This window comes from Anser cygnoides, chromosome 1 (assembly GCF_040182565.1).
Source record: "Anser cygnoides isolate HZ-2024a breed goose chromosome 1, Taihu_goose_T2T_genome, whole genome shotgun sequence".
NCBI classification, from domain to species: domain Eukaryota; kingdom Metazoa; phylum Chordata; class Aves; order Anseriformes; family Anatidae; genus Anser; species Anser cygnoides.
In genome coordinates this window covers 118,450,613-118,475,455 of record NC_089873.1, presented here as the reverse complement: position 1 = coordinate 118,475,455, position 24,843 = coordinate 118,450,613, and the positions used below count along the sequence as shown (strand labels likewise).

At 40.6% G+C, this 24,843-nt stretch overlaps 1 protein-coding gene across 4 annotated transcripts in view; it reads right to left on the bottom strand.

Annotated features, from left to right (window-relative positions):
- Positions 1–3,548: 3,548 nt before the first annotated feature.
- The window catches only part of AGPAT3 (1-acylglycerol-3-phosphate O-acyltransferase 3), a 91,551-nt gene continuing 70,256 nt past the window's right edge, over positions 3,549–24,843 (bottom strand). For all 4 annotated transcript variants that reach the window (XM_066979694.1, XM_048065826.2, XM_048065828.2 and 1 more), the window contains 8 exons: positions 21,035–21,261; positions 16,186–16,355; positions 15,845–16,006; positions 13,076–13,229; positions 12,521–12,623; positions 9,489–9,564; positions 7,068–7,266; positions 3,549–6,582 (listed from right to left, as the gene is read on the bottom strand). In XM_066979694.1, the coding sequence (XP_066835795.1) occupies positions 6,494–6,582; positions 7,068–7,266; positions 9,489–9,564; positions 12,521–12,623; positions 13,076–13,229; positions 15,845–16,006; positions 16,186–16,355; positions 21,035–21,212 (1,131 nt within the window). In that variant the 5' untranslated portion in view covers positions 21,213–21,261 and the 3' untranslated portion in view covers positions 3,549–6,493. The remainder of the gene's footprint in view (positions 6,583–7,067; positions 7,267–9,488; positions 9,565–12,520; positions 12,624–13,075; positions 13,230–15,844; positions 16,007–16,185; positions 16,356–21,034; positions 21,262–24,843) is intronic.

The window sequence follows — 24,843 nt, the reverse complement described above, 5'->3', positions numbered from 1 at the left end:
CAAAAAAAAAAAAAAGCATAAATGGAAATAAAATCAAACAAAACAAAAAGGAAAATAGCCCTTAATGCACGCTTAGTTACAAAAAAGTGTGCCAAATATGAAAAGAATGTAGATCTTCCCTTTCCATATCAGCTACTTATTCAGGAACAGTGCAGAAAAACAGATGTGGGGCAGTCACCCTTTCTTAAGCACAATTAAAAAAAAAAAAACTATGCCAGCATATTATGTACAAAGTCACATACAAACAGTTCAGATAAGCAACTGAACGCATGAACGAGATTCTAATATACAGCACTTTCACACAGCCAAAACTATTTTATTTTACATGACAAGTCGTTCGCATTTTTTTTTCTGAAAGCTCAGTAAAAACAGCATGAACTACTTAAACAAAATTTAAGAGACAACTTACAAAGTGAAATTTGCATAGCACTGTAAATCTGTGTATTTGTTTGGGCACAGTTCTTTTTAGAAACTACAGTAAGTGACAGGGTTAGGCTTCGTTTTGTTTTATTTTTTAACCAGATTCAGACGCATCTCTTTTGAACATCAAAAGAATCAAGTGTAGGAAATAACTGTAAAAATGTACAAAAATATATACACATGCACAGTAAATGTGTACCCTGTATACAGTTTTATTACTCGCTAGATTTGGCTAATAATGATGACACTTCCCTCCAAAGCATGAGTTTGTAACAATCGATCAGTAACGTTAAGGAGGGCTAGTTTTCTCATTAAAGAGGTTTTCATTAAAGCTACGGTACTTGCTGGTGATCTTTATGAGTGAGTAACATGCCAGTTTACGGGAGCTTCCTGGCTTTCAGGCAAGTAGCATTCAATTGTCACAGCGTACATCTCTGACAAAGCTGAAGCAAAATAATGCAAGTGATGCAGCTTGTCTCTGTGCACAAGTGCAAATAATAAAGGTCTATCTGATGCCTTGGGAAGAATTTGCATTCCTGATTAGCCTGTGCCACCTAGTCTTCTGCTCTTCTCAAATTAGATAGCGATGTAACTAGTAAATTATGTTTTCCTTGAAAATATACCTCGGCAAAAACAAACAAAAAAATCATGTAAGACTGGAAATCAGTGGTGGTAGCCCCTACACTAAAGAATACTTCAAATACTTCCAAGATAGGTTTAAAAATTACTATTATATTCCGGTTTCTGATAAAGTGTCTATTTTTAAAATACATTTCCTCTTAAAAAAGATAAAATGCTTCTCTTGCTAATGGAGTTTGTAAAGCTTTTTGGAAATAGACAATCAACTACACTCAAGCACTCTGAAAAGTGAAAATCAACCTTCCTCTGAGTTTCGAAAACTGCAGAGTAGCTTTTGTGCTAGTCTGTATGGGTGTAACATTTTAAGAAATCCAGGCAATCTTCTATAAACCTAGAGAGGTCAAAGATAAGAGAAACATGACACGTTTGGCTTATGGATGCCAATCCACTGTCTTCCCAACTCCAAATCGTGTAGTATTTCCATGACATTTTCTGGTGGGTAGCAAATGTGTTTCACACCCCATTACACTGGCTTCCAGAAAGTCTTCCCTCAGAAATATTTATTTATTTAAATCTGCAGGGATCTTGGTGCAGAGATCACTGCGACAATCAGATAAACTATTCTTCAAGATAAATAGGAGGTGTGACAAAATAAAAAGTTGCCCTCTGTAACAAGGAGATAGGCCCTTCAAGACCAGTTCTGACCCCAGTTGCATGAAAATAGTGAGGGTTACCTTGTAAGTTGTCACCAAGTGGTTTCACATTCATGTTACAGATCAGAATTTGCCTGCCCACACACATGCTCATCTCTGGTTTACAAAGCTCCTGGCATTTCTTCCATTTCTTGGCTTGGGGGAAAGAATTTGGCCGTATCTGTCCGTCTTTCTCCTCCATTCAGCTATGCATGTTGCAGCTCTCAGCAAAACTGTACCTGCTTCAAACCCCAGCTTCACTCAGTGCTGGCAGCTCCAGAGCAGCCCGTTATGGATCCAAAAGTTCAGAAATACGGAAACCAGCAGGTGTGACAAACTGCTTCAAAGCACAAATTCAGCATTACCATGAAGAAGAAGGGCTTCTCTTCTCAGGCATAAGCCACGATCATGCAACTGGGACTACGGCGAGCGAGAAACTTCATACGAAGTGACATAAGCACATGGGCATCCAGGAGATGCTGTGAGCTACTCCAGTGCGTCCAATTTCCAAAAGCAAACCTAGGAATGGATGTTTCACTTGTATTTGCATTGGCCTTCAGCATCTGTATGAAACACAGTCAGGCTAAGTCTGTCCAATGTTGACCTTAGACTTACTATGTACTTCTCCAAGATGCCAAGATATGTGAACATTGTCTGTCTTCAATCTGAAACGTTGCACAGTGTGAATTCAGCATTAGTAAAAGCCTCCAACCCCATGTTTCTCTAATCAAAATGTACGTGAAGCGAATACAGGTTTTGGGGTAGTCCCAGACAGAAACGGTACCTTTAGCAATTATCAGATGTACATTGACCACTCCTTGTTAGTTGCTCCAGCCTTAGTGAAATCCCATTTATTGGTTTCATTGATGCCAGAGAGAGACCTGTTACCAGGTAATGCGGGCCTATGTGAGGCAGGCCTGGGAAGGACGTACCCTCCCCAACAAAGTTTTGCTCAGAAGCAGCAAAGTTGCATCATCAGTAGACTTAAACAGAGTTATGTCACTTCATACCTACTGAGCATGTCAACCAGTGCCCAAAACGCAGGAAGACAAAAACCCAGCTACGTGAGATGATTTCACTAGTATTAGTTGAACTGGAAAGCTCCAAGTTCCAGCCAGGAGGTCATAACCGAACCATCTGCAGAAAATACAGGCAAGCAAGTATACAGACATCAGTAGATGTGACAAGTGGTATCACGTGGAAGTGAGCAGACACATTCACTTTTTTCTGTGAACACTAGGCAATTAGGACAAAAGGTAGTAGTCATATTCATTGGTCAGCAATTAAGTATAGAGCCCTTCAAGATAAGTTAAAGCAGAACAAAGGAACGTTGCCCATGCTCTTTGTGCCAGAGACAAACATTTTGCTCAGTAACACTAAGTCAATTGCAAGAGCACATTCAGCCCACAATGAGCAACAGAGAACTGTAATCCCTATTGAGCCAAGACCTCTGGATACCAGCTATCCAGACAGATCACAACCCATTCTTCTTCAGCATCAGCTTTTTGTGCCTTCCTAACTGCGAGACATCACAACACCAGTAGCCTCAGAGCTCTCCCACCAGCTTCTTAAGACGTAGGTCGACATGATGCTATCTTGGAATTGCAAATCCCACTTTGAGAGCAATATCGTTGTTCTTCACGACAACGATGGGTGCTGTCATGGCCCACATTAGTCACCTTCAGAGTCAATGCTGAGATCCATGACAGTCAGCTTGCAGGTCCATACTGGAGGACATGGTATTTAATCTAAACGATCAAGCAATAAATGAATGTTTTGAAAGGTGGAGAGAGGAAATGATCCTACAGCTTTAAGTTTATTAAACTTAGCATGGTTGAAAAGCAAAAGACAAAAAAACATGATATATTTTTGTTTATTATTGCTCTTAAAGGGCTTGGTAGTCAAATATACAAGCTATAATCTATTAAACCAGAAGAAAATAGTGTAAGATATAAAATCTACGCTCACTTTTCCAATCCAAGCCACCTGCTAATCTTCGTTAGTGACATTAACTTCAGCTATTTCCAGTAATTTTAATTTATACATACTCTGTGTATGTGTGCACTCGTGCGTATATAAAAACTCCTATTTGAGGAGATAAAATTCAAAATGAAGAGATTTGTGTTGTTTTTCACTGTTTTGTACATTGCTGTATATTTCGGTCTTCCAAATGGTTACTGATATGTCCGTTTAGAAGAGCAAATTAAGTAAATGATGATGCATGTATTATATTTTGAAAAACAAAGCATGACCAATAAGTTATAAGAAAATATGAAACATTGATTATTCTCCCCTTGATGTACATGCACTAATCCCATGATTCCTAATAAGGAGTTACATGCACTAAGAGGAGAAAAGAATCCCATAAAGAGAAAGGCTATTAATTCCCTTCCCCTTTAAGCACTCCCCCTCTTCTCAACATTAAGAAGGGATTTATTTTGTCAAATTCTTGTCATGCCCTATTAATATACCACCCAAAGTGTAAGTATAAAACAGCCAGTGGTCAGCCTGCTTTGCAAGCCTCACTTTGCTAAGCTGGTACAGTTTATATATACACTCAATACCATCTTCAGGAAGCAAGTATACAGCATGTGTAGCATCTTTCTAACAAACAAGAATTATATCCATTACTGAATTACTTACGGGGAAAAAAAGGGGAGGGGGGAATGAAAAGAAAGAAAAGCTCACTGGTTTTAGCCCTCTGGTTAAAAAACAGGGAAAAATCAGAGTTATATTTATCAGCATTTAGAATTCTAACCATATTTAAAGACAGAGTACAAAAACACTCAGTAAGGAAAACAGAGTCATGGCTAGGATCTATTCTCCTCAATTCCCAAATCATATTCCAATTTCTACCAACACGAACAACAGTTTTGTGTCCCCTGTCTTAGGGAAGACTTTTTGTAGGGTAGAAAGATGATACACTAATGCTGGAGCTACAGGTACAATGATTCGGTGAAGATGAGTCTCAGGAGACAGACAACATAGGTTATCCTTCAAATCATTCTGTTGGAAAGACCACTAATAAAAAACAAGTGCATGACAGAACAGTGACTAATGATCCACAGGAAAATATTTTTCCAAGTTACAAAATTGCTCTTCTAGACAGAAGAACCTGTGGGAGAAGAGGTTACATTCTAACGGAGTAAATATGAAAAGAAGGTAGATGATTACTCTCTTATTGTGGTTGCTAGAGCAAAGATGAAAAATAACAATCAGTGCTCTGATAAGATCTGCTATTTGCAAAAGTGAGATAAATATTCTAAACGGCAGCTAAAATGGCAGACCTCAAGAGTTGGCTTCTGCCCCCAGCTGTAGATCTGCAACCCATTTCACCAACTTCTGAGCGTAGCCAAATGCAGATTTTGGCCTTCAGACTTAAACATATAGGTAGCTCCCATCTACTTGAGAATAATTCTGCAGCTGCGCACAGAGCAGCAATCTGCAAAAAATCTTAAAATGTGCGTTTATGAAAAAATAAGAGGTACAGCCATGATTCTGATCTCTATTTTAGTGAAAAAATCCAAAGGACAACAAGCAAAACTAAAGATATTTAAATCCCTGAAGAGACCCCACACTCATTCTAATGCTTAACAGCACAACTCACCTTGCAATATTCTTCACATTAACATCTATAACACAACCAAGTAGAAAGTGCAGCACACCCTACCATTACAGCACACAGGGTAAGATCCTGGTCCCCATTTGAATCAATGTCAAAACTCCCATTAGAAGTTCAAGAGATGCCAGTATTTGGAATCTGACTGCTACAGACCTCTCCTTTCAGAATTCTTGTAAAATACAAGATTTTGAAAACTATTGTGCTAGTTTCTGCCGTTATCCCCCAGTTTACTGAGAGATCTTGGTTGAACTGGACTTTGGTGATGACAGACGTGAACAGAAATAAAAGGAAAAAACATCGGGACAACTGAATAAATTTCCTTCTTTGCACAACTCCAAATCCCACGGTCAAAATTAATTCCGAAAACAAAACAAATGCAAACAGATTCAAAATTACATACATACATGATGTGAAACGGGGCTAACAACACTCAAGACTGAGGTAATATTTAGAAATCAAACAGCCTTGAGCAGTTGGCAGGAGATACGATGAGAATTTTATACTCTTTTAATACTAATGGATCTGTTCTACGTCACATGCTGATCAGTAACGCACTGCTTCCAAACTCCATTATGTATTCTCTTGCATTATAGAAGTTTTAAGATGTTGCCTGAAAATAAAATGTATCAGTGTAACATACAAATAGGATTTAATCTGTAGCCATGAAAACACAACCTTTCCAAAGAGACTAGTCCAGTGAACATCTATAATTAATTAAAGAATGGTTGTTTTTTCCTGGATCATTAATAAAAAAGTTGAAAATTAAACGCTATGTTGGCTTTAGCAAGAGGAAACATTCAATGGCTCCTGTTGTAAAAGTGAGTGTAGTGCTCTTGACAGAAACCAGTGTATTCAGTCATCTGACGATGCACATGGCCATGCCCAATGACCTCTTCTCCCCCCACCCCCAAACCCCCAACAAAGCAAGAAAAATTAATTTCCTCCTCCCCCCCACCCCAGATTTTCTCCCATAGTTTGACTACAGTAATCCTTTAACAGGCAGAAAGTTGATGCGTTCTTTTCAGTTGATGCCTCCAAATTCTTCATTCTTGGCTCAAGTTTTATTCATTAATATTAGTCATCAGTTATTAAGAAAAAGATAGTTTCTAAGTGTTTGTTTTTTAACTGAAGTTAATCAGGTACCATAGTCTCGTTATATGTGCTGAACTGCAGCTGTCAGTTATTCCTTTTTCTTGAATTCTTGGTTGCCGTAGCTGGAGCCTTTTTCTATTTCAGTTACTCCTATCAGTCTACGAACTCCAAAGGAAGCTTTAAAACATAACAGAAAAAAGGGAGACATATTAAATCCAGTTCAAGGATTTAGGAGGTTACATGTAAACACACAAGAAGAGTTTTAAGTTATTCAAAGACCAAATTCAGTAGCAATTACAAACAACTGCTTTTCAACTGTGCACTGCATGAAGCTGCATATGAATTTTTATTTTTTTACTTTTATTTTTTAAATATCACAGACAAGGTGTGCAGTCAGTATTTTCTCCTTCAGGCACCAAAGCAATGGGCTACAAGACCCACTTGATATTGATTGCTACAGATGCTGCCTAAAATATGAAGGCAAGTCTGCCTAGATTAATGCTTTTCAAATGATAAAAATGCTATACAAGATAAAAGACTACAAAATGAGCCCCAAGTACTCTTCTGCAAGTCCCACTGATATTCATTAATATACAGAACTTATTAAAGCTAACGGATCCTGTTACATGTTACTGTACTTAGCATCTTCTCTTCTTTATTACCTGCTCCAACAAATCCCAGGAATGCAAGGATAAGGAGAGGTGATCCACTTGCAAAAACTCCAAAGCCAAATGTGAAGAGAGGCGAGAGGAGAACTGTGGCCCAGAAAAGAAAGTTTAGGAGAGTCCATGGTCTCCTAGGAGGTTTAAACTGCTGGCCAGGAAATACGCCTTCCTGATTATACATCTCTTGCAAAGCATCCTGAAAGAAAGAAGACAGATGAAAACATGTTCATAATGTTTGCATTAAGCAATCCAAGACTAGTCAACTCCAGAACAACATCAGGGACGTCATCTGTGGTAAATGCCTGTCAAGACTACATGGCATCCATTTCCATCTGCTGTTTTTGCATTTCTGCTGTTTGGGCATTTCTGTCGACTGCCAAGGCTACTGTATTAGCCCTTTGAAGGCCATGTTGGCCACAATAAGAAACTGAAACAATATTAGCCGTTCCACTACCAAATATTTTCATCTGTTCTCTTAATTTCTTAGGAATTTAGGGCACTGTCAGGCCAGGGGTCAATTCAGACATTACTTACCTATTTGCTGGATGTTTTTCTTCCTGTTTTTACTTACTAAATCATGCTGACTTTTCTCGAAGTCACAGCAGAAAAGTGCTACGTATACAGCTAAAAGAAGGCAAAGCACAAGCTAACCAGCTTAGACAGCACTGTACGTAACCACAAAACTTCAACAGAGCAGTTGCATTCTCAACTGAGCCTGCAGACAGATGCAATCACAAAACAACAGGAAAGAGTGGCATGCCCATATTCTCCCACAGGTTTATAAGACTGCTCTGTGAGATTTCCAAGCCGTTACCAAGGATAGTTCAGGTTAGGCTATTTCTTACTTTTTTCCCCCCCTACTTCAGCTGTTTTTCTTTTAACTTCCCTTATGATGGGCTGAGAAGCTCAAGGCATTTCTTGCCAGTAACACAGCCTTTTGAGAACGTACCTATTGTACACTGCATCGATTTCAAGGATTCCAGTTACAACATATTGCTCCCACCATAAGATCAATATATACAATACCCATATATATAAATAATACCTCCCCTGACAACACCTCTCACCAAAGTTGAATGGAGTACAGCAAACATCAGCAAGGAACACCAAGACCTCAATTTGCAAGCACAGCAGAGCGTTGTGCCCAAGGAACAGAGCCAAGCAGAGTGGGTGCTCTGGGCTGCACCTGGTTAGCCCCGCGTTTACTGCTTAACAAAGAAACTGAGAAAGAAGGGCCCTCAACAATACATCTTGACATTTGCTCCTCAAATATCATGATTTGAGAAGGAATTCTCACATCTACGAGTCTCTTCACAAGGGAATTAGATAAAGGCACAAACATGATAGCAGGAGACAGGATTCAAGTTTTTTTTTTTTTTAAGCTCTCTAATCCTGTATTACACTGACTCACAAGCCAGTTTGATACCCCTGCCAATGGGAGGTGCAGGGTTAGGGGGCATATAGATGATGGTCACTACTGCTCTTTGTAAGGTAACTTTCCTCCACCTGAACCGCATTAGAGTTTAGGTATTCAAACAAATTAGGTTAGAATGAACAAAATGAAACTTCCAGACCCTTATAACTTGCTGCCTACCTACAGGCTAAGCATAAGCTTGGAAATGCTGCAGCATAGGTTATCGTAGCAGAAAAAAGACGGGGATAGTTAATATTTCTGTGCTCCTATTTTCCCCCACAGAAGAGTAACACATATCAAGATACACATTTGAAGCTCAACAAACCACCAATTAGGGCTGGGCAAAGTAAATTACAGTTCTCTCTTCCTCCCCACAGAACTGTTCAATCTGCAGTCAAGAAAGCAACCATCTAACAGAAAAAAAAAAAAGAAATGAGAAAAACCTTTAAGCCCTCCAAAGGCGCTCTGGCCTTGTGCTACATCGGTCCCTGGCAGCAGATCCCAGGAGCTATCTGTACTGTGTCACAGACCACTGCACTGGTATCGCATGAAGGCAGAAGGAAAGTAACAGTGGAAGAAACATGAAAGCAAAGGACAATTACGGCAAAGAGCCTTGACTTGCTGCCCCAACATACAGTTCTTGAGTACGTAAAAACATCACAGGGAATATGGAGCTTTTAGAAGAGTATGACAGAGATCTGGGAGATGACGAACATAAGAAGGTTGGTAGATTGCTATCCGTCTTCGCAACTCAGCCTTAACTACGAATGCCATTGTGCTTCCCAGCAATTTGAGACCTACTCACTAGCCAACCCTCTGTGGCCAAGGGGCTCCCTTACAGCTCATCTGCAATGTTCCTTCCAGCGGTCTGAGGGATGGCTGCCAAATTATTTACAATATTTCCATCTCTTCTCTCCCTTCAGTGGAATGGTGTGCATTTCTCAGTTCCTTAACACACTCCCCTAGAAGTCCTGAAAGCGAGAAAAGAAAGCAAAGCCATTTACCTTTTCTTGATAAAGCTTATGAAGCCAGTTTGCAGCTTCCTTTTCATCTTGAGGGATGTCTTCCAGAGGAAATCTCCTAGTTTAGTAGAGAGATGAAAAAAAGAAAAAGAATTAAGTCAAAATCTAGGTGTTTGACTTTAGATCTCTATGAGGGAAGACCTCCCATTTAGTAAAGGGCACAAACTAGAAGTAATACTGTCACCAATGGCAGAGCTCTTACGTGCAGAAGAACTGGGACTTAAATAACCCCTGATTCTTTGCCAAAAACTCAGATTCTTAAGTCAAAAACTGTATAAGCACCCATCAATTTTGAGCACATTAGTAAAGTAAGCATTTCCCATGAAAACTCTATTGCCCTCTCACTGGAACCATTACTGTTTGATTTCCAATGAGCTCAGAAAGAAGCACCCAGAGCTGGAAAAAGTCAAGCAAAAGTGACAATACCCAGGATAACTGTTTGTTATATTCTGCTAGTGAGGGAAAAAAATTGAAGGAATGAGAGGTGGGTGGTTAAAAATTCACTTTGTACCAACTCTAAGGAAAACACCTACAGAGTCTGTATTTCTTCTCTCTCTCTCTCTGCTTCTCTGGCCATACAGGTAGAGGCATATAGTTCTCTTAGTGCATAGGAAAAGTATGCCCAGCTCTGGGTACTGACCTGACCTCACTGAGAACAGGAGCCTTTTAAGATTCTAGTTGTGAAGAGTCAACTTATTTTCCTGCATTCATTCATTTTCTGATAGGTGAGCATGTTAATGGCATGTCTGTGTTGTCTCCTTTCTCAGCAGCACACAACTCTGCATCCTGGATCAACTCAGAAAGAAGTTGCTTGGTTTGTATAGGGCAGGCACACACACCTCTTACCCTCAAGCTCAAACATTTTGTTAACATTCATATGTTGGTATCAGGCCCCTCTTACAGCAGGGCAGGCGGTAAGAACAGAACTATGGCTTTTGGGAGAGCTACAGACACAGTGATCCCACAGACAACTTATTTGGTGTTGTTCAACTAGGGAATATGTTTCCACAGTGCAAGTTTGAGTCTGCAGCAGCAGAGGGAAGATATTCTAATTCATTTCTAATAGTTTCTGCATCCTATAAACAAATTGAAAACTAGGTTTTACAAATTTCCTTCTAATAGCTCTAACAGGAGGAGATGCGCAATTAATATAAATAATGCTCAACAAAAGCTCAGTAAAAAAAGCTCAGCTCATTTGCTGAAAGCTCTCTGCTAAAATCCTTACTGTATTGGTATCACCACTAGAGGGTACTCACAGCAACAACATTTACTAATTTAGCTAATCAGTTTCTCTGGAGCCGGTCAGGAGAAAGACTGGATCATCTGCAGAGAGCTAAGCTTCTTACCTCTATACAGGTAGCTTCATACGCATATATGAAGAACAAGAGCTTACATGCTTCCTTTCTCTATCTAAGCCAAGTCTGCTGGCACATCAAGGACATGTTTAATTTTCAGCAAGACGACTGTAAAAAATAGTTTCTTTTTTATAATAGTTTCCTCCCCGATACAGTGTGGAAGCTTCAAGTATAGAAAAACATCTTGAGAATGTTGATTCAGTCCACAAACATATTATAAATAAAAATTACAGAAAAACATAGTTATTATCTTCTTTAACAGGGTACAATTAGTAATTTCACTTGGCAACACTATCTTTAACAGAATTTTATGAAACCAAATCTCTTCTAAAGACTAGTGAAAACATTTCTCTTCTCTCCTCACCAATAGATAAGACCAACTTACTTGTATTGAGATACAATAGCCATAGGATAGCTTAGCAAGCCACAGGATATTTAACTGAATGCAGCTGCTCAGTGTATAACTATGCAGATGTACATCCTTGCACGTGTACCCTGGATCTAGGTAAATACATAACACACATGTAGCGCCAGTATGGAATTAGAGGTGGCAACCACCTTACATGCTGTTTAACTAACTGGTAAGTCGTCTGCTCACTTTCCTCATCAGAGATGTGTCCTCCCCCATTAGGGCTGCAGCACCCTGCCTCCCCTGGGACAGCATTTCTTCAACAGAACTGTTGCTGCAGTACCTTGACACAATGGATAATAAAGTGCAGGTCCCTAAAAAGTCTTTCACCCTTGGAAGCTCTGGCATGACACACTGTCTTTCATTAGGACAATGTACAGAGCCAGTGCTATGCACCTGCAGTGCACAGACCCAAGGCCAGAGGTGAACGGAGTAGGGGAAGTAGCAAGTAGTCCTGCTACTTCAAGTACCAGAAGTGAGCTGTCAGAAGAACTGTGCGAAGAACAACCAGGTCGTTTGTCAAGTCCAGACATAAAAGGGAAAAGAGGAAATTCAACAGGAAAGCATTGGTAGCTTTTATGATCACAAGAAGCTTTTGAAGAAGGCAGCAACAAGGAGAAAGCAAGAAAGAGAAAGCACACATAGTTGTGCGTGCATGCACATACGTGCTGCATGGAGGTAGGGGTTAGCAGTCACTCTTTCAGGCAAAAAAAAAAAAACGTGAGGAATGTACCACCTCATTCATATATTTGAATTTCAGCATTATTTAACTTCTAATCTGCTAATCAAGCCATGTGAGAGAAGGGAACAAACTGGCACAATAAGGAGCTTTACGCCACTTTCTACAGGAGACTACTGATGCTGGGCAGGCTATTTATACTATACATATGCTCACAAGGGACTGGGTAGGGAACAGAACACTTCCTTTCTGTTCCCAGCAGAGAGGCATGCAAGTGCCCTCACTGCACAAAGTTTGGGGAAACCGCAGCTGGACAGACAGTACAGTTATACCCAGGCTTAAAGAGTCCGTCCAGTGCTCTCTGACTTGCTGGGCAAAATGAGGGGATCTGAAACGTGAAAATAAACTGAAGCTGGGGTGGGGGCATGACAAGGAGGTCTCTGTGGCCTGCAGAGAAACTTGAATGACAAAGAAAAGAGGACTACAGCAGAGGATGCTTCCCTGTGAAATCTGAATACACTTCAACACGCCAAAGCATGCATCTTAAGGCTCACCATCACTATATGCTCACCTTACACACATATCTGCTTCATATTTCTTCCCATAAAGAATTCCTAATAAGGAGGGGTTCTTGTTTCCTCTGAAATTTAGTGTTACATCATACACTGCTGCAACTGTTGCAAAAAAGAAAAAAAAATGTTATATCAGCAATTCTAGCAACCACGTTGTCAGCACCCTTGCATTAAATAGCAACAGGGCCTTGCACAAGCCTTGCATTAGTGATGTCAGGTAGCAGAGTCCTTCACTATTTTGTGTTAACATGTTTTATTTAACATGTTTTATTTTCCTCTCTCAGCCACCTGACATTCCCATCTATGCTGCACGTGTTACCAAAACACAAGATGACATGATGAACTAAGCAACAATGACACACCTAAGAAGTTTTTTTTTTTTATTACTTTTTTTTAAGAGTGGTAACAGTTATGTGGCATGAATTACAGTTGACATGGTGAATGATTATTACTTCCAGCTTGCTAATTGTAATGGACAAAATGAACAACAGAGGATACTACAATGCGCTAAACATTACAATCAATGTGAAGAATGAATAGCAGCTTGCCAGTACCTGTTCCCCTGAGACACTGGACAGCAGTGGTGAAGCCTTTGGTTCTGGGCAATAGGTGGTATTTCAGTTTAGGCAACCCCTTGGATTCAGCTACCTCCATACTGATACGATGCTTGGTCTCTGTAAAACGAGTTCCTTCACAATACAGGAGAAACTAGTAAAATAAGACAGAAGGCAAAAACAAGGATATCTTGTGACTACAAGAAACCAAGCAGAATACAAAAAAAATTTTGTAACGTAAACATACATTAGTGCACACACACACTTCAGTTACCTGATCTGATCATCAAGTAGGAGGCACAAGTACCACCTTACAACTCATTCAGCATAGATTATATTTAACTACATTGGAAGCAAATTTAAGGTAACAAAAACCTGAATAGTTATACCTGAAATGTTTATTTAAAAAGAAAAAAACCCAATCCATTAAAGATTTAGCTGGCTGGTTATGGACTAATCTACAAATCAGAGAAAGCAATCCAATTATCAGTACATGACTATTTTAGAAAAAAAACACATTAATCACTAGCCTGCTTGTTTAAAATTTGTACTGTACAACCAGAACTACTCATCTGAGGACAGACCTGTTTGCCTGAAAGATTTTCTGATTTTTATTTTTAATTTGTATCGGTTGTGTTCATAAAAAATGGTGCCTTTCTCTAAAGCCTTTACCTTGTTCACAATGTAAGGCATCAGTCTGAGTGTATTATCCTGAGCAACAATTAAAGTCTTAAATCCTCCCACCCCGACTTCATGCAGCACAAAACAATTGATCTGCCCTTCTCTAGCATCTCTGTTATATCTGCTCTACTTGTGACAGAGACCAGAAGCAAAGCAAATCCAAGAGCAGACAAACAAAGCCCATCTGAGCGCCCTGGGGTGAACTTCTGTTTATCCCTGGTTTTTCTGAAAGGTGGACATCCATTTTTCCTTGGGAACAGTGCAGCTTTCAAAAACACAAACCTCTGCATCACAAGTAAGCAACGGGCACGGCAGGAAGGTAAGGTTGCTACTGCTCTTTCTCACAGCAGCATCATGCAATGCTGTAATGCTGCAGTTCGAAAGAAACACTTGAGTGAGTCACCATATACCTGCTATTTGTCAGTGCTGTGGCTGCTTGACTTTTTTCTCTGTAGTGTATACACAACATGCATCATAAAAGGTAAATTGAACAAATGTTAGGACTGCAAAGCCACACACACAGTAGTCAGAAGTGCCTGAGTGCGCGACAGCATGAAAGCTGGCCCTGCAATCTTCATTTGGCCCTTAAGGGAATGAATTCCCATTACCAAAGCCTGACCAACCACCACAGACAGGTGGTGAGAACAGCTGAAGGTACAGAGGCCAATATTGTACGCTCAGCCTCTGGTCTTAAATTCAAGTTCTCTTTCTGCTGCACCAAATTCTCCCCTTCTTGTACTCAGTGGTGCAGCAACCTTTCCGAGCCAAGTATGTGAGCAAGGTACAGGCTGCACCACAAAGCCTGGGTGAAAAAGACCTAACGAAGAAAGGTTGCACAGACTGTGCTAATTGCAACATTTAGAATGCACAAAAAATAGGGAATTGATTTATTCAAGTCAATTTTAATCATGATTTAAATTACCAAGTAGGAAGTCTTGATTTAAATAACTATGTTTTGCATTTACATTTTTTTTTGTTGTTTTCCCTAGAGACAAGTTCTTGGTTATCAATGATAGAATCATTATAACGTATAGACTTGCAATTAAAATAAAGTCTTGGCATATTTTAATTGGTGTATATATATATGTTTAAACATTAATCAGGAGGATATATTTAGTTCATACCCATGTATTCAAGCAATTAAGTAGTTTAAAACACGTTGTCCAGATATTATTTGTATTTTTTGTAATGATAAAAAACCAAATGATCCATTCACTATGTACAAGACCTACTATTTCACTATTCATTTTAACAAGCTTTATGGAATATTGAAATTCACTTGAACTGTGCAAAAAGCATCTTAAAATGTTTTATGAGCCAAATAACTCCACATTAAACACACTGCTATAAAAGCTAAACAGTAAACTTATCAAAACATTCGCATTCAAAGCTAAAAGAAGGCTAATAGGTTGATTATACTACTGTATTTCTGCAGTAAAATCTAACAACATTGTACATAATGAAACATACATGTCCCACCCTTGGCTTCAAATAATGTCCAAATAAAAAGGAGAAGCATAACTGCAAAAACAGTTGTAATTTTACCATATGTTCTCATAGAGACTTTTTAGGAAACATCTAATTTTACAGATCAAAGAACATACTAACAGAAGAGCTTCCTACTAAAATTCATGGTCTGTGCATCCACCCCACCCAGATGCACTCAAAACCAGAAGAAATTTTTGTTGTGTCTACCTCAGAAAATGTAACTTAAGGTTATATAGATTTAGTAGTCAAATATGAGCTGCTACTTATTATTTTAAAAATAATAAAAAGGCATACATTTTATCTGAACTTATTTTTAAGTATTACACAAGCTTGATTTATACATTATAAGCTTCTAAATCATCTGTGCAAGCTTCTGAACTGCTTTCCAAATGCCTTTAATTACCAACAGGAAAACAGAGCCACACTTTACAAGCATATCCCAAAAGACCTCCTGAAACAGAACGCATTTTCCATGACAGCACGTGAGGAACAGAAGGGAGCAGACGTTCCCCTGATACACAAGGCTACTGTACCACAATAGTGCCACCTTCACCATTTCATTTCCAGCAGTCGATACTAGCGGAGGAACCCGACACTTACCCACATATATTCAGGATAATCAGCCAAACGTTTTAATCCCTCAATAACCGTATCTCTGTCTTCTTCCCATTTCCTTTTGCAGAAAACAATCTCAAGGAAGTACCACGTCCAGCCAATTAGGGGCACATACAGTAGCTCTCTCTTAGCGAGAACTTTGGAACTCTTGGAGAGAAACAAAAACAACAATCCAAAAATGTCATTTGCTGATGTGTATCAAACAAAAGCATTAAGGTTAAGGTGATGGAAAGTTGATGGAGTTTTATCTGGAAAACTCTACGTGCATGGGTTTAAAATAGACCCATAGTCCTTCAGATGAAGGGAAAGCTCACGGCACCACGTACCCCAAGTACTCCAAAGCGTTCTGTCATAGTCCAGCCACACAAGAAGTCAATTTCAAAGTTGTGATTCAAGATGATGATGACGTGCTCTTTCCCAAAGGTATTCACAGTAGCCTCGTCAGAGAACAAGGTGCACTCTGTGCCTGACCACCATTCCAGCAGCATTACCAACTCTGACAAACATGGTGGAGACAGATGAGTTAGAGGTGATGCTTACAGAAAACGTTCAGCATTTAGTCTCCAGCCCCATTCAGTGCCTGGACTCTTCTGGCTCCTGACAACACTGTTGTCATCTCAACCCAATCCAGTAGGGATTAAACGAGAGATTGTACAGGTATAGACCAAATCACAACACTATCCTTAAGCAGCATTTAGGGAACTAGATATATGCTTTATGAATACTTTAACAAGTTTTTAATGGTGGCAAGTTTGGGCACTGTAGTATGAATGTGAAGTTTCATGATAACCAGAAAAAATACCCAAAACTTTATACCTGAAAACAGGCAGCTGAGCTGTTGATTGCTCCACTAAATGAGTGCACTTTCTCCCAGGTGGAATACAAATTATGCATAGATGCTGCCTAATGCTTTTACTCAACATGAAACAAGCTTTATGAAAGTAAACAGACCAATAAACGGCTCTTAAGTGCATATGATGTCACAGGTCTTCTGCAAGAGACTTTAATATTAGGACTCTTATCATTCTATGTTATGGTCATCAACAGAGTGAGAAGCACCACAGAATCAAGCTAATTTATCAAAATACCTGTGCAAAGCCAGGAATAGTAAACTGCTTCGTTCTTGTACAGCGAAGAATGAGCCCTTTCCCCTCTGTCTTCTCCAACTTTTCCATATTCCAGTGTCTCTCTTACTCCACTCTGTACATTTCCTTCATTATTCACTCTTTTTATTTTCCACCTCCATCTGTTTCATCTTAAAAAGACCCTCCATTTAAATTCATCACACATTTAGTGTAGTTGCTATGGTTAGCCTATTTATCTCATTTCAGTACGAGGCAGATGGAAAGTATTGCTGGTATCATGGGACATCTATAAAAAGTATGAGAATAGTTCATTCTCCCAGTAGGAAGATTTGCTTCCATGCAAACTGTAGTCATTGGTATTTTCTCATTTCAGTAAGTTATGGATATAATCGAAATTTGGTAGCACAACTACAGCAGTTAAAAATTCCAGCTTTTCTGATGTTACTATGACAAATATGCAGGGCCTAGATATGCAAAACTGGAAGGAGACCTCTCAGTTCTCCACATCTACATGGTTCTGCCACCCTGTACTCCTACTTCCTGTCGGGAGGCCCTTGTTTTGTAAAATGGAGCGGTGCCTTTCTGCACAAGGGCTTCTGATCAGTGTGACCACAATTCACAGTATCCTACCTAAGCTGCCAAGTAAGAGTGAGCCCAATTTTGCACCACATCAATGAGAAGGCAAACACACTATCTAGGTGAATAGTAGGGAAAATGATCCTAACTTGCCGAAGCTACATAGCTTCTTTAGAATTCGTTATTCAGATTGTATTCCTTGTGTGACCACTTATCTGCCAGGCTATTCTCCTGTACTGTTTTTGAGACTTGCTCATTTGGGAGGCATAAAAAAATTTATGCAATTTGCTGATCAAGAGTGTAACCCTGGTTGACTGGAATTACAGCAGAAAAAAGAAAAAACTTTATACCAGCTAGAAGTTTTTTTTTTTTTTTTTTTTACAGCTTTGTCTCCTTTGGGAATGATGTGATGGCTTACCTTTCTTGCTCTGATTATGCTGGCTTAGTGCAAGGGGAAAGAGGACAACATGAATGCCCTCAGTTTAGATCTATGCTCTTCCAAGTAGGTGTTCAGGAGAATGGAGTAGTGGTACCAAATTGTAATACTCCAAGCACTTTCCCCTTCTAAACACCTCCAGTATCTGTACAGACACTTCATTTTCTTATCAAAAATAAAATGGGTCTGTTTTTTCCTCAAGATCAGGTAAAAATTCTGCAAAGGCAGGTGTGGATGATTTTCTGCAAGGTATTCCTTGCACTATGCATTCCAAAATAGTGGAAGAAGCTTTGCTTAGAGATCTCAGAGTTCACACTGAAAGAGGAGGGTTGATGAACCAGAGAATTAATATAAGGAAACAGATGTCCTTTACAAGCGTACTGATAAATGATGTAATTATTATAACAAGGAGTGGGTTCATTTCCTTTTTTGTGTGTGTGTGTGGGTGTGTGGGTGGTGGTGGTGGGGGGGAAGTGTTACAGATATTTCATGTGTACTGATCCTGTCAATGATACAGCAAGCCTCTATTTCTAAGCCAAGAGAAGGTAAGACATGCAACATTTGGGATACTCCATGTAGCTGTCACTGAGAACTTTACTACAGCAAAAACCCTTCTTGCCGTCTGGATTCCAACACACCAAAGCAAGTGGTTTTATGACTTCACAAGCCATCCAGAAACAAAATAAACAAGACACACAATGCATCTCTTGGCTTAAAGTACTAAAATTTGAGAGACTGTTTTTGGAACTGGACTATCCACACTGCTATCCAAACGCATGAGTCATCTGAAAAGAGTTGACACAAGAAAACTTGGAATACAGACTACCCTTCATGAATTAAATATGCAATGAAGTGTTTACTTTTAGCCCAGAGTCTGACAAAAATCCCCAGCACCAATTTACTCCAGGAAGGCTCTGACAGGAAGGATGGGGAGGAGGGGATGCCACCTCACTAACAGACAGAAGTTTGAGCTCACTAGTCTGACTTGTCCTTAAATATCTCAATCACAGCCCCTCCAGATGACTTATTTCAGTGCTTCACTATTTCTTAGAAAGTTTTCAAGTGCAACACATCCCTCTCTTGCTATTTTTACTTTTCTTTCCCCAAAGGTCTGCCATGGACACTGGGTAGAGTCTATCTCCTTTCCCTTCTGAAGCCACGTTTTATGCATTTAAGAAGAAATATAGCAATAGAGCCTTGTTTTCAGTGGAGACACACACACACACACACAACCACCTATATATCTACTCTTGCACACCATTCCTTTGCCAGACTGGCAGAACAGCTTTTGTGGAAGACAACTACTGTAAGGAGAGCTCCTACATGAAAATTCTCGACCTCAACCCAAACAGTTTGGAGCGAGTGACCAAAATGTAGCATCTAGAATAGAACACCAAGCTGTAGGTTCACTGCCGAAAGGTTTCCGTATAATAGAACAGATTTCATTATGAATGGCAACAGCTGAACTGCTACACTTACACCACTTATTTCATTATAAATCACAATTGAAGTGCATATTCTGCCAGCTCTTCCACTACAGGCCATCAGCCCTCTGCAATCCCACGTAACATTTACATTAATTTTCAGTTTAATTTCTCACTTGTTTAATTTTTAATAGGCTATATATGAGGGGTTATCCTAGGTGCAATCCAATTATCTACTCAACTTCTCCAAACCTTTTTGAACAACAGTGTAGGTTATTTTCAGTGTATACAAAGTATAGATTACAGCATTTAAAACATGCTTTTTCCACACACAGTGCTAACTTGCAGAAATCAAGGGTGTGAATCTACAAGCCTTACAGGCACAAGCAGCACGCATCCTCTGAAAAAAGGCTACTTGTGCAGCAATAGTTTGCAGGATGAGATCAGGTTCTGAGTTACTAAAAAGCACAAAGAAATTCTTACAAGCAAAACAAAATCCCATACACCTCCATCTCACGCCCCAAGCTAATTTTGAAGTTTCTGTCTATAGTTTTTTCCATTACAATACCTTTTTCTCCTGACAGTTTGCACTCTACTTAATTTCCCTTCTCCTGTGCTTCTTAGACAGCAGTCTAAATAGGTGGAACAAAAAGCACAGGAAGGACAAAGACAAAAACCTTAAAAAGCAATCAAATGAGATACTTTGGAGCATTTTTATTGGTAATACTTCACATTGATGACTTAAATGTGGGTGCCTGTCAGTGGACTGCTCAATTGTAATTTAAGTACTCATTCAGGTGACGCATTTATCCAAAGTGGAAGTTGGATGCTGAACACTAAGGTAAGTGGCCATGCATACTGGGAGAAGATGGAGAATGGAAATGTACAAATGCATTGGATGATTCACTCCTGAAATAAGAGGTGACATTTGGACTAAGGAGCCTTCTAAACATTCATTTCAGAAATCTGCTGTCCTGTTAAGCTGTGTGAGGAAAAAGAAAACCATTCACAGGGATGAAATTTTGCAAAGGTCTTAAAATGGGAAATCAAAGCAGCTGAACTCACTGCAGAGCTCTTCCACAGGCAGAAGATGAAAACTGTTTACAAGAAGAGACATAGGTGTCATAGATGAATACTGCAGGGCATAAGAAGACTACAGTTGTCACACAGCCCAGCTACAAAGGCATTTACGCTAGATGTTTAAGACAGACATCTGTCCTTGCAGATCGCACAGTCAACTTGTGCCCCTAAGTAAGTGGTCAACATAGCAGCTACACCAAATACCTGAAGCAGTCTCTGAATTCCCCTTTCTCCCATTGCTCAGCAGAGTCTCTGATGCAGGACAATGATAGTATTGATCAGCAGTTTCCCACCAAGCAAGGTAGGGTCGGGGTAGCAAGGAGCTTTACTATCCACTCCTTTTATAGGACAGAGTGACAGTACGTCTCAGTCACTTGACTCCTGTATGTTTTCCCAATATTTCAGAAAAGATGGCTGCTCTGAATTGCTCTGAAGGAGTCTACTTAAAACTTAGCAGTTCTCTCTGTTGTGCGTGCATACACATACATGTGTTTCTTCCTTAAATTAGCAAAGAGCAACCAAAGACACCCCCCTTCCCATCCCCAGACCTCACGTCTCCTTCAAGCATACTCACGGCTCCAAAGCGAATAGGCAAGGCGACAGTTTACTCGTCGATAAAACTGCTTGTTTATGGGCCAGAGGACTAGTGTGCATAGTTGAATGAAGTTAATGATCAGTCCACTCACAACAAAGACGAACCCAATGAGGAGGTGAACTATGAACTGGGTCTTCAGAAAGGCAATGAAGCCCATGATAACCACTCAGAAGCGTGTGCAAGGGCCGTCACTCAGAATAATTGTCCTGAAAGAGAAAAGAAAGCATCTAATTGAGCCTGGATTTACAAACCCTGGGGAAGGGAAAAATGGGAGCACTGAAATAAACAGTCCATGCAACTTCAGCAACAGAAACCCAGCCCTATAAACCTCCTCTCCAAGCCTGCCTCATTCAGGTCTTCACACAACAAATTGGAAATGATTTGCACCATCAGCAAAGATTGGAATAAATCTTTACTTTCAATTTACAGCCCACTAATAAGATTGTTAGCTGAAGACAAATCTCACACCTCTTTTTGGACAAAGATCGTACAATTGGACTTAATACTGGAAGAAACACAAAGACACGTGCTCACAGTGAACCAGTCGAGCCCCCACCAGCCAACAAGCTGGGCTGTAATTGCTGTGCCCTCTCTGAACTGCAACAGGAGCCTCATCCCCCCCACACCCAATAAACATGGGTTTATTGGTATCCTGAGCCTCGAGAGCCATGTAGATGAACTGATGCCCTCCTGTCCTGCCTCCAACACAAGCGCTCTGTGCACACTTCTTCTGAACAAGCACTGAGTGAGGGCTGCTGGGCTTCAGAGGCTTTGTTCTGCACATGCTTTGACTAGAACAGCACAGCAGCCCATCTGCAGAGCAGGTTCTTCACCCCGCAGCATGTTTCATGATGAAAAGAGCAGGGCTGGTCATTAGAGAAGCCACCTGGCAAGCTACAGCATGGAAAAAGAAGTTCAGTATTAGCACATTCAAAAACCACGCTGGAGCAAGTTTAGTAACGTCTTGCTTTGTCAAGCCACAGTTCCACAATCAGATATAGTAGTTAGCACGGGGAAAAAAAAATAAAATAATAAAAAATCCTTAGGATATGTAGCAATATAAACTCAATCTGTAAAGAGCTTTGGCACAGAAAATTACCTCCCCTGAATTAGCCAGAGCATTACCTCAGGCACAGGCCTTACCTATACCTGACGCAGAAAGCTGGGTGATGTGTGAACCAGCACAAAGTCATGGTATCTTAGACAAGTATGACCCAATGCAAATCCCACTGGTACATAAGTAACCCAACAAAATGTTTTAAACAAGCCATCTGACTGAGTTTATTCCAAACACCACACTATCTGGCACTGTTGGGTACTAGAAGCCCTTTAATGAGGCCAGCCAGGCTGTCCAGCCAGGCTGTCAAACCACATCCTTTGTGTCTCACCCAAAAAGTAAAGGCATGACCCTCATTTTCTGCCTCAGCCAAAGTTTGCTGAAAGTATTCATGTTCTGTCACCGCGAGTGCTGCAAATGACCAGAACCACCAGTAGATGGTAACAAGCACACTTGACAAGTTGAGCATCCAAAAGTGATGCAGAAGTTCCCAAAGCCTGAAAATAAAGTACCTGCCAGCTGTCAGGAACCAGATGCCACCTGCTTACATGACGGTGCTATTTATAAAACTCAACAGCAATTTAACTTGGGAGAGCTTGTTTTCTTACTGTCTCTTCTACACCTCAGTTAGTGCCTTTCATGCAGTGTCTAGCCTTTTCACAATTAAAATCTGTTTGCATCATTAGTAATCTAGCCACTTCAGAAGCACATTACAGAGGAGGAAAATCTGTTTCAATATAGCAACTATTGTGCCTACCACAGAAAGCAAAGAGTTGAAAAAGCTGATACCGAAGCTTAGGATGAATAATCTAAATTCTCCCAGTGTTTTCCTATAATAATGGAAGAAACATTTCTTCCACTAATAAATTACTTTAAGAACAGCTGTTGGGAAGCAGAAACTCACGTTCAACATGAAGCAAGTGGAGCTCTCCTTTCCTCTCCCCTCCTTGAAGAGCTGCAGGGTACACTTGTCTCACGCAGCCAAAACCCCACACCGCCGCTCCCACACCACACAGGAGGTACCTGTGGTACCCAGTGTTCGTCTCCCTAACACAGCAATGGGTTCATTTGTCTTTCAACTAGCACGTTCTTGTCACAAAATCATAGAATCAGCTAGGCAGGAGAAGGCCTTCAAGGTCACGTCCAATGACCAACCTGACCTACTGAGTCCCATCACTAAACCACATCTCTTAGCAGCATGTCCACACGTCTCTTAAATACCCCCAGGGGTGGTGACTCCACCACTCCCCTGGGCAGCCCACTCCAGTGCTTGGCCACCATCTCTGTGAGGAAATTCCTTCTATATCCGATCTAAACCATCCCAACTCCCAGTCCAACCAAGCCTGAAAGGAACAGCTTCTCTCTCTCTCTCCACACGGATATTTCTTTGCTGGTGCCTGTGCACATCACAGGTGTCACAGTTCTTACTACCTTTCAAGGCACAGCTTGGTCCCTTTCAGACAAGGGCCAAAGTGGATACAAACAGCAAGGAGAACAAGAAAATTTCAAGTATTATCCTCAAATAAAGTGGTTTGGCTGTACTTTCGTGCCTTCTTTGCTTTGAGCAGAGTCTGAAGCGTGCTGGTGGTTGTCCTTTAAACTAAGGATGTTGCTGTGTTAGACCCAAAAGGACACATCACGTCTTACCCAAGGGGAAGCTGGAGACACCATGGCATGTTGCTTCTCCAGCTTTCTGCGTGTGGAAGTAGGATTTATCACCCTTGTGCTCTGGGCATTGCCTTGCTCTGGCAGGACTCCAGAGCTGTGTGGCTCTGCCTGGGGACACGGCCTGGCTGCCTCATCAGCCCGCACCCCTGGGCACGTGGGGACTGCAGGCCTCAGCAGTACCACAGCCCAAGAAAAGCTGGTGGTGTCCCTTTGGCGAGTCACCTTAAAAAATCAAGTGCAGTTAAATGAGTATCTATGAAGTTAATCTTAACCCAGGAATTCTTTATTTTTCTGCATTCCCGACCACGTAGGACAGACAGGCAGTTCAGGACAGACCAACAGGCAAAGGACGGTCAGGTCAGCAGCTGTTTTACTGAATCCCAGAGACAGGCTGGGAAGAGGACGGGGAAAGCACCATTTGCTGGAACAAGGAGCAGTGCTTCTGTATCTCACAGGCATATACGAAGATCAGCTGAGTGAAGCACCTAGGAAGTAAATATCTGTCCTAGCTTGAGACGGTGGGTCTCAGCATGGTTCAATTCTTTTGAGCATATTCACTGACATGCTAGTAAAATCTCTCTTTCTCCCCTTCTTTCCCAAAGTAAGGGAAAATGAAACAGCAGCTAAAAGGTGTTTACACCTTCCTAAAATGTGTTTAGCTGCCGACCGGGTTAAACCACAACATCTTCCCAACACTGGCCTTTCACCACACAACCCCCATTTCCTCCTGTATAGTCACACTGAGGCCTGTGGGCACCTCTGGTACTCTCCCTGCTTTCACAACCTCACGAAGGGCCCACTTTTCACACATGCTGCAGGGGAGCACTAGCGTAAAACCCCAATCAAACCAAGTGGCAAACTTCCTTTACCTTTTAGTGCCTTATCTTGCAGGGTCACTTGACTTTCATAAAGTCAGAGACCACTCCCCACAGTATTATTCTTCTCCAGTGAGAAAGTTCTCAAGTGCTCTGCATCTTTCTGAGCTCCCACCCTTATTTATACCACTCTCAACTAAAGGGCAAGAGCTGAGTCTTGAGGCTCCTCATTCACATGAATTTACTGT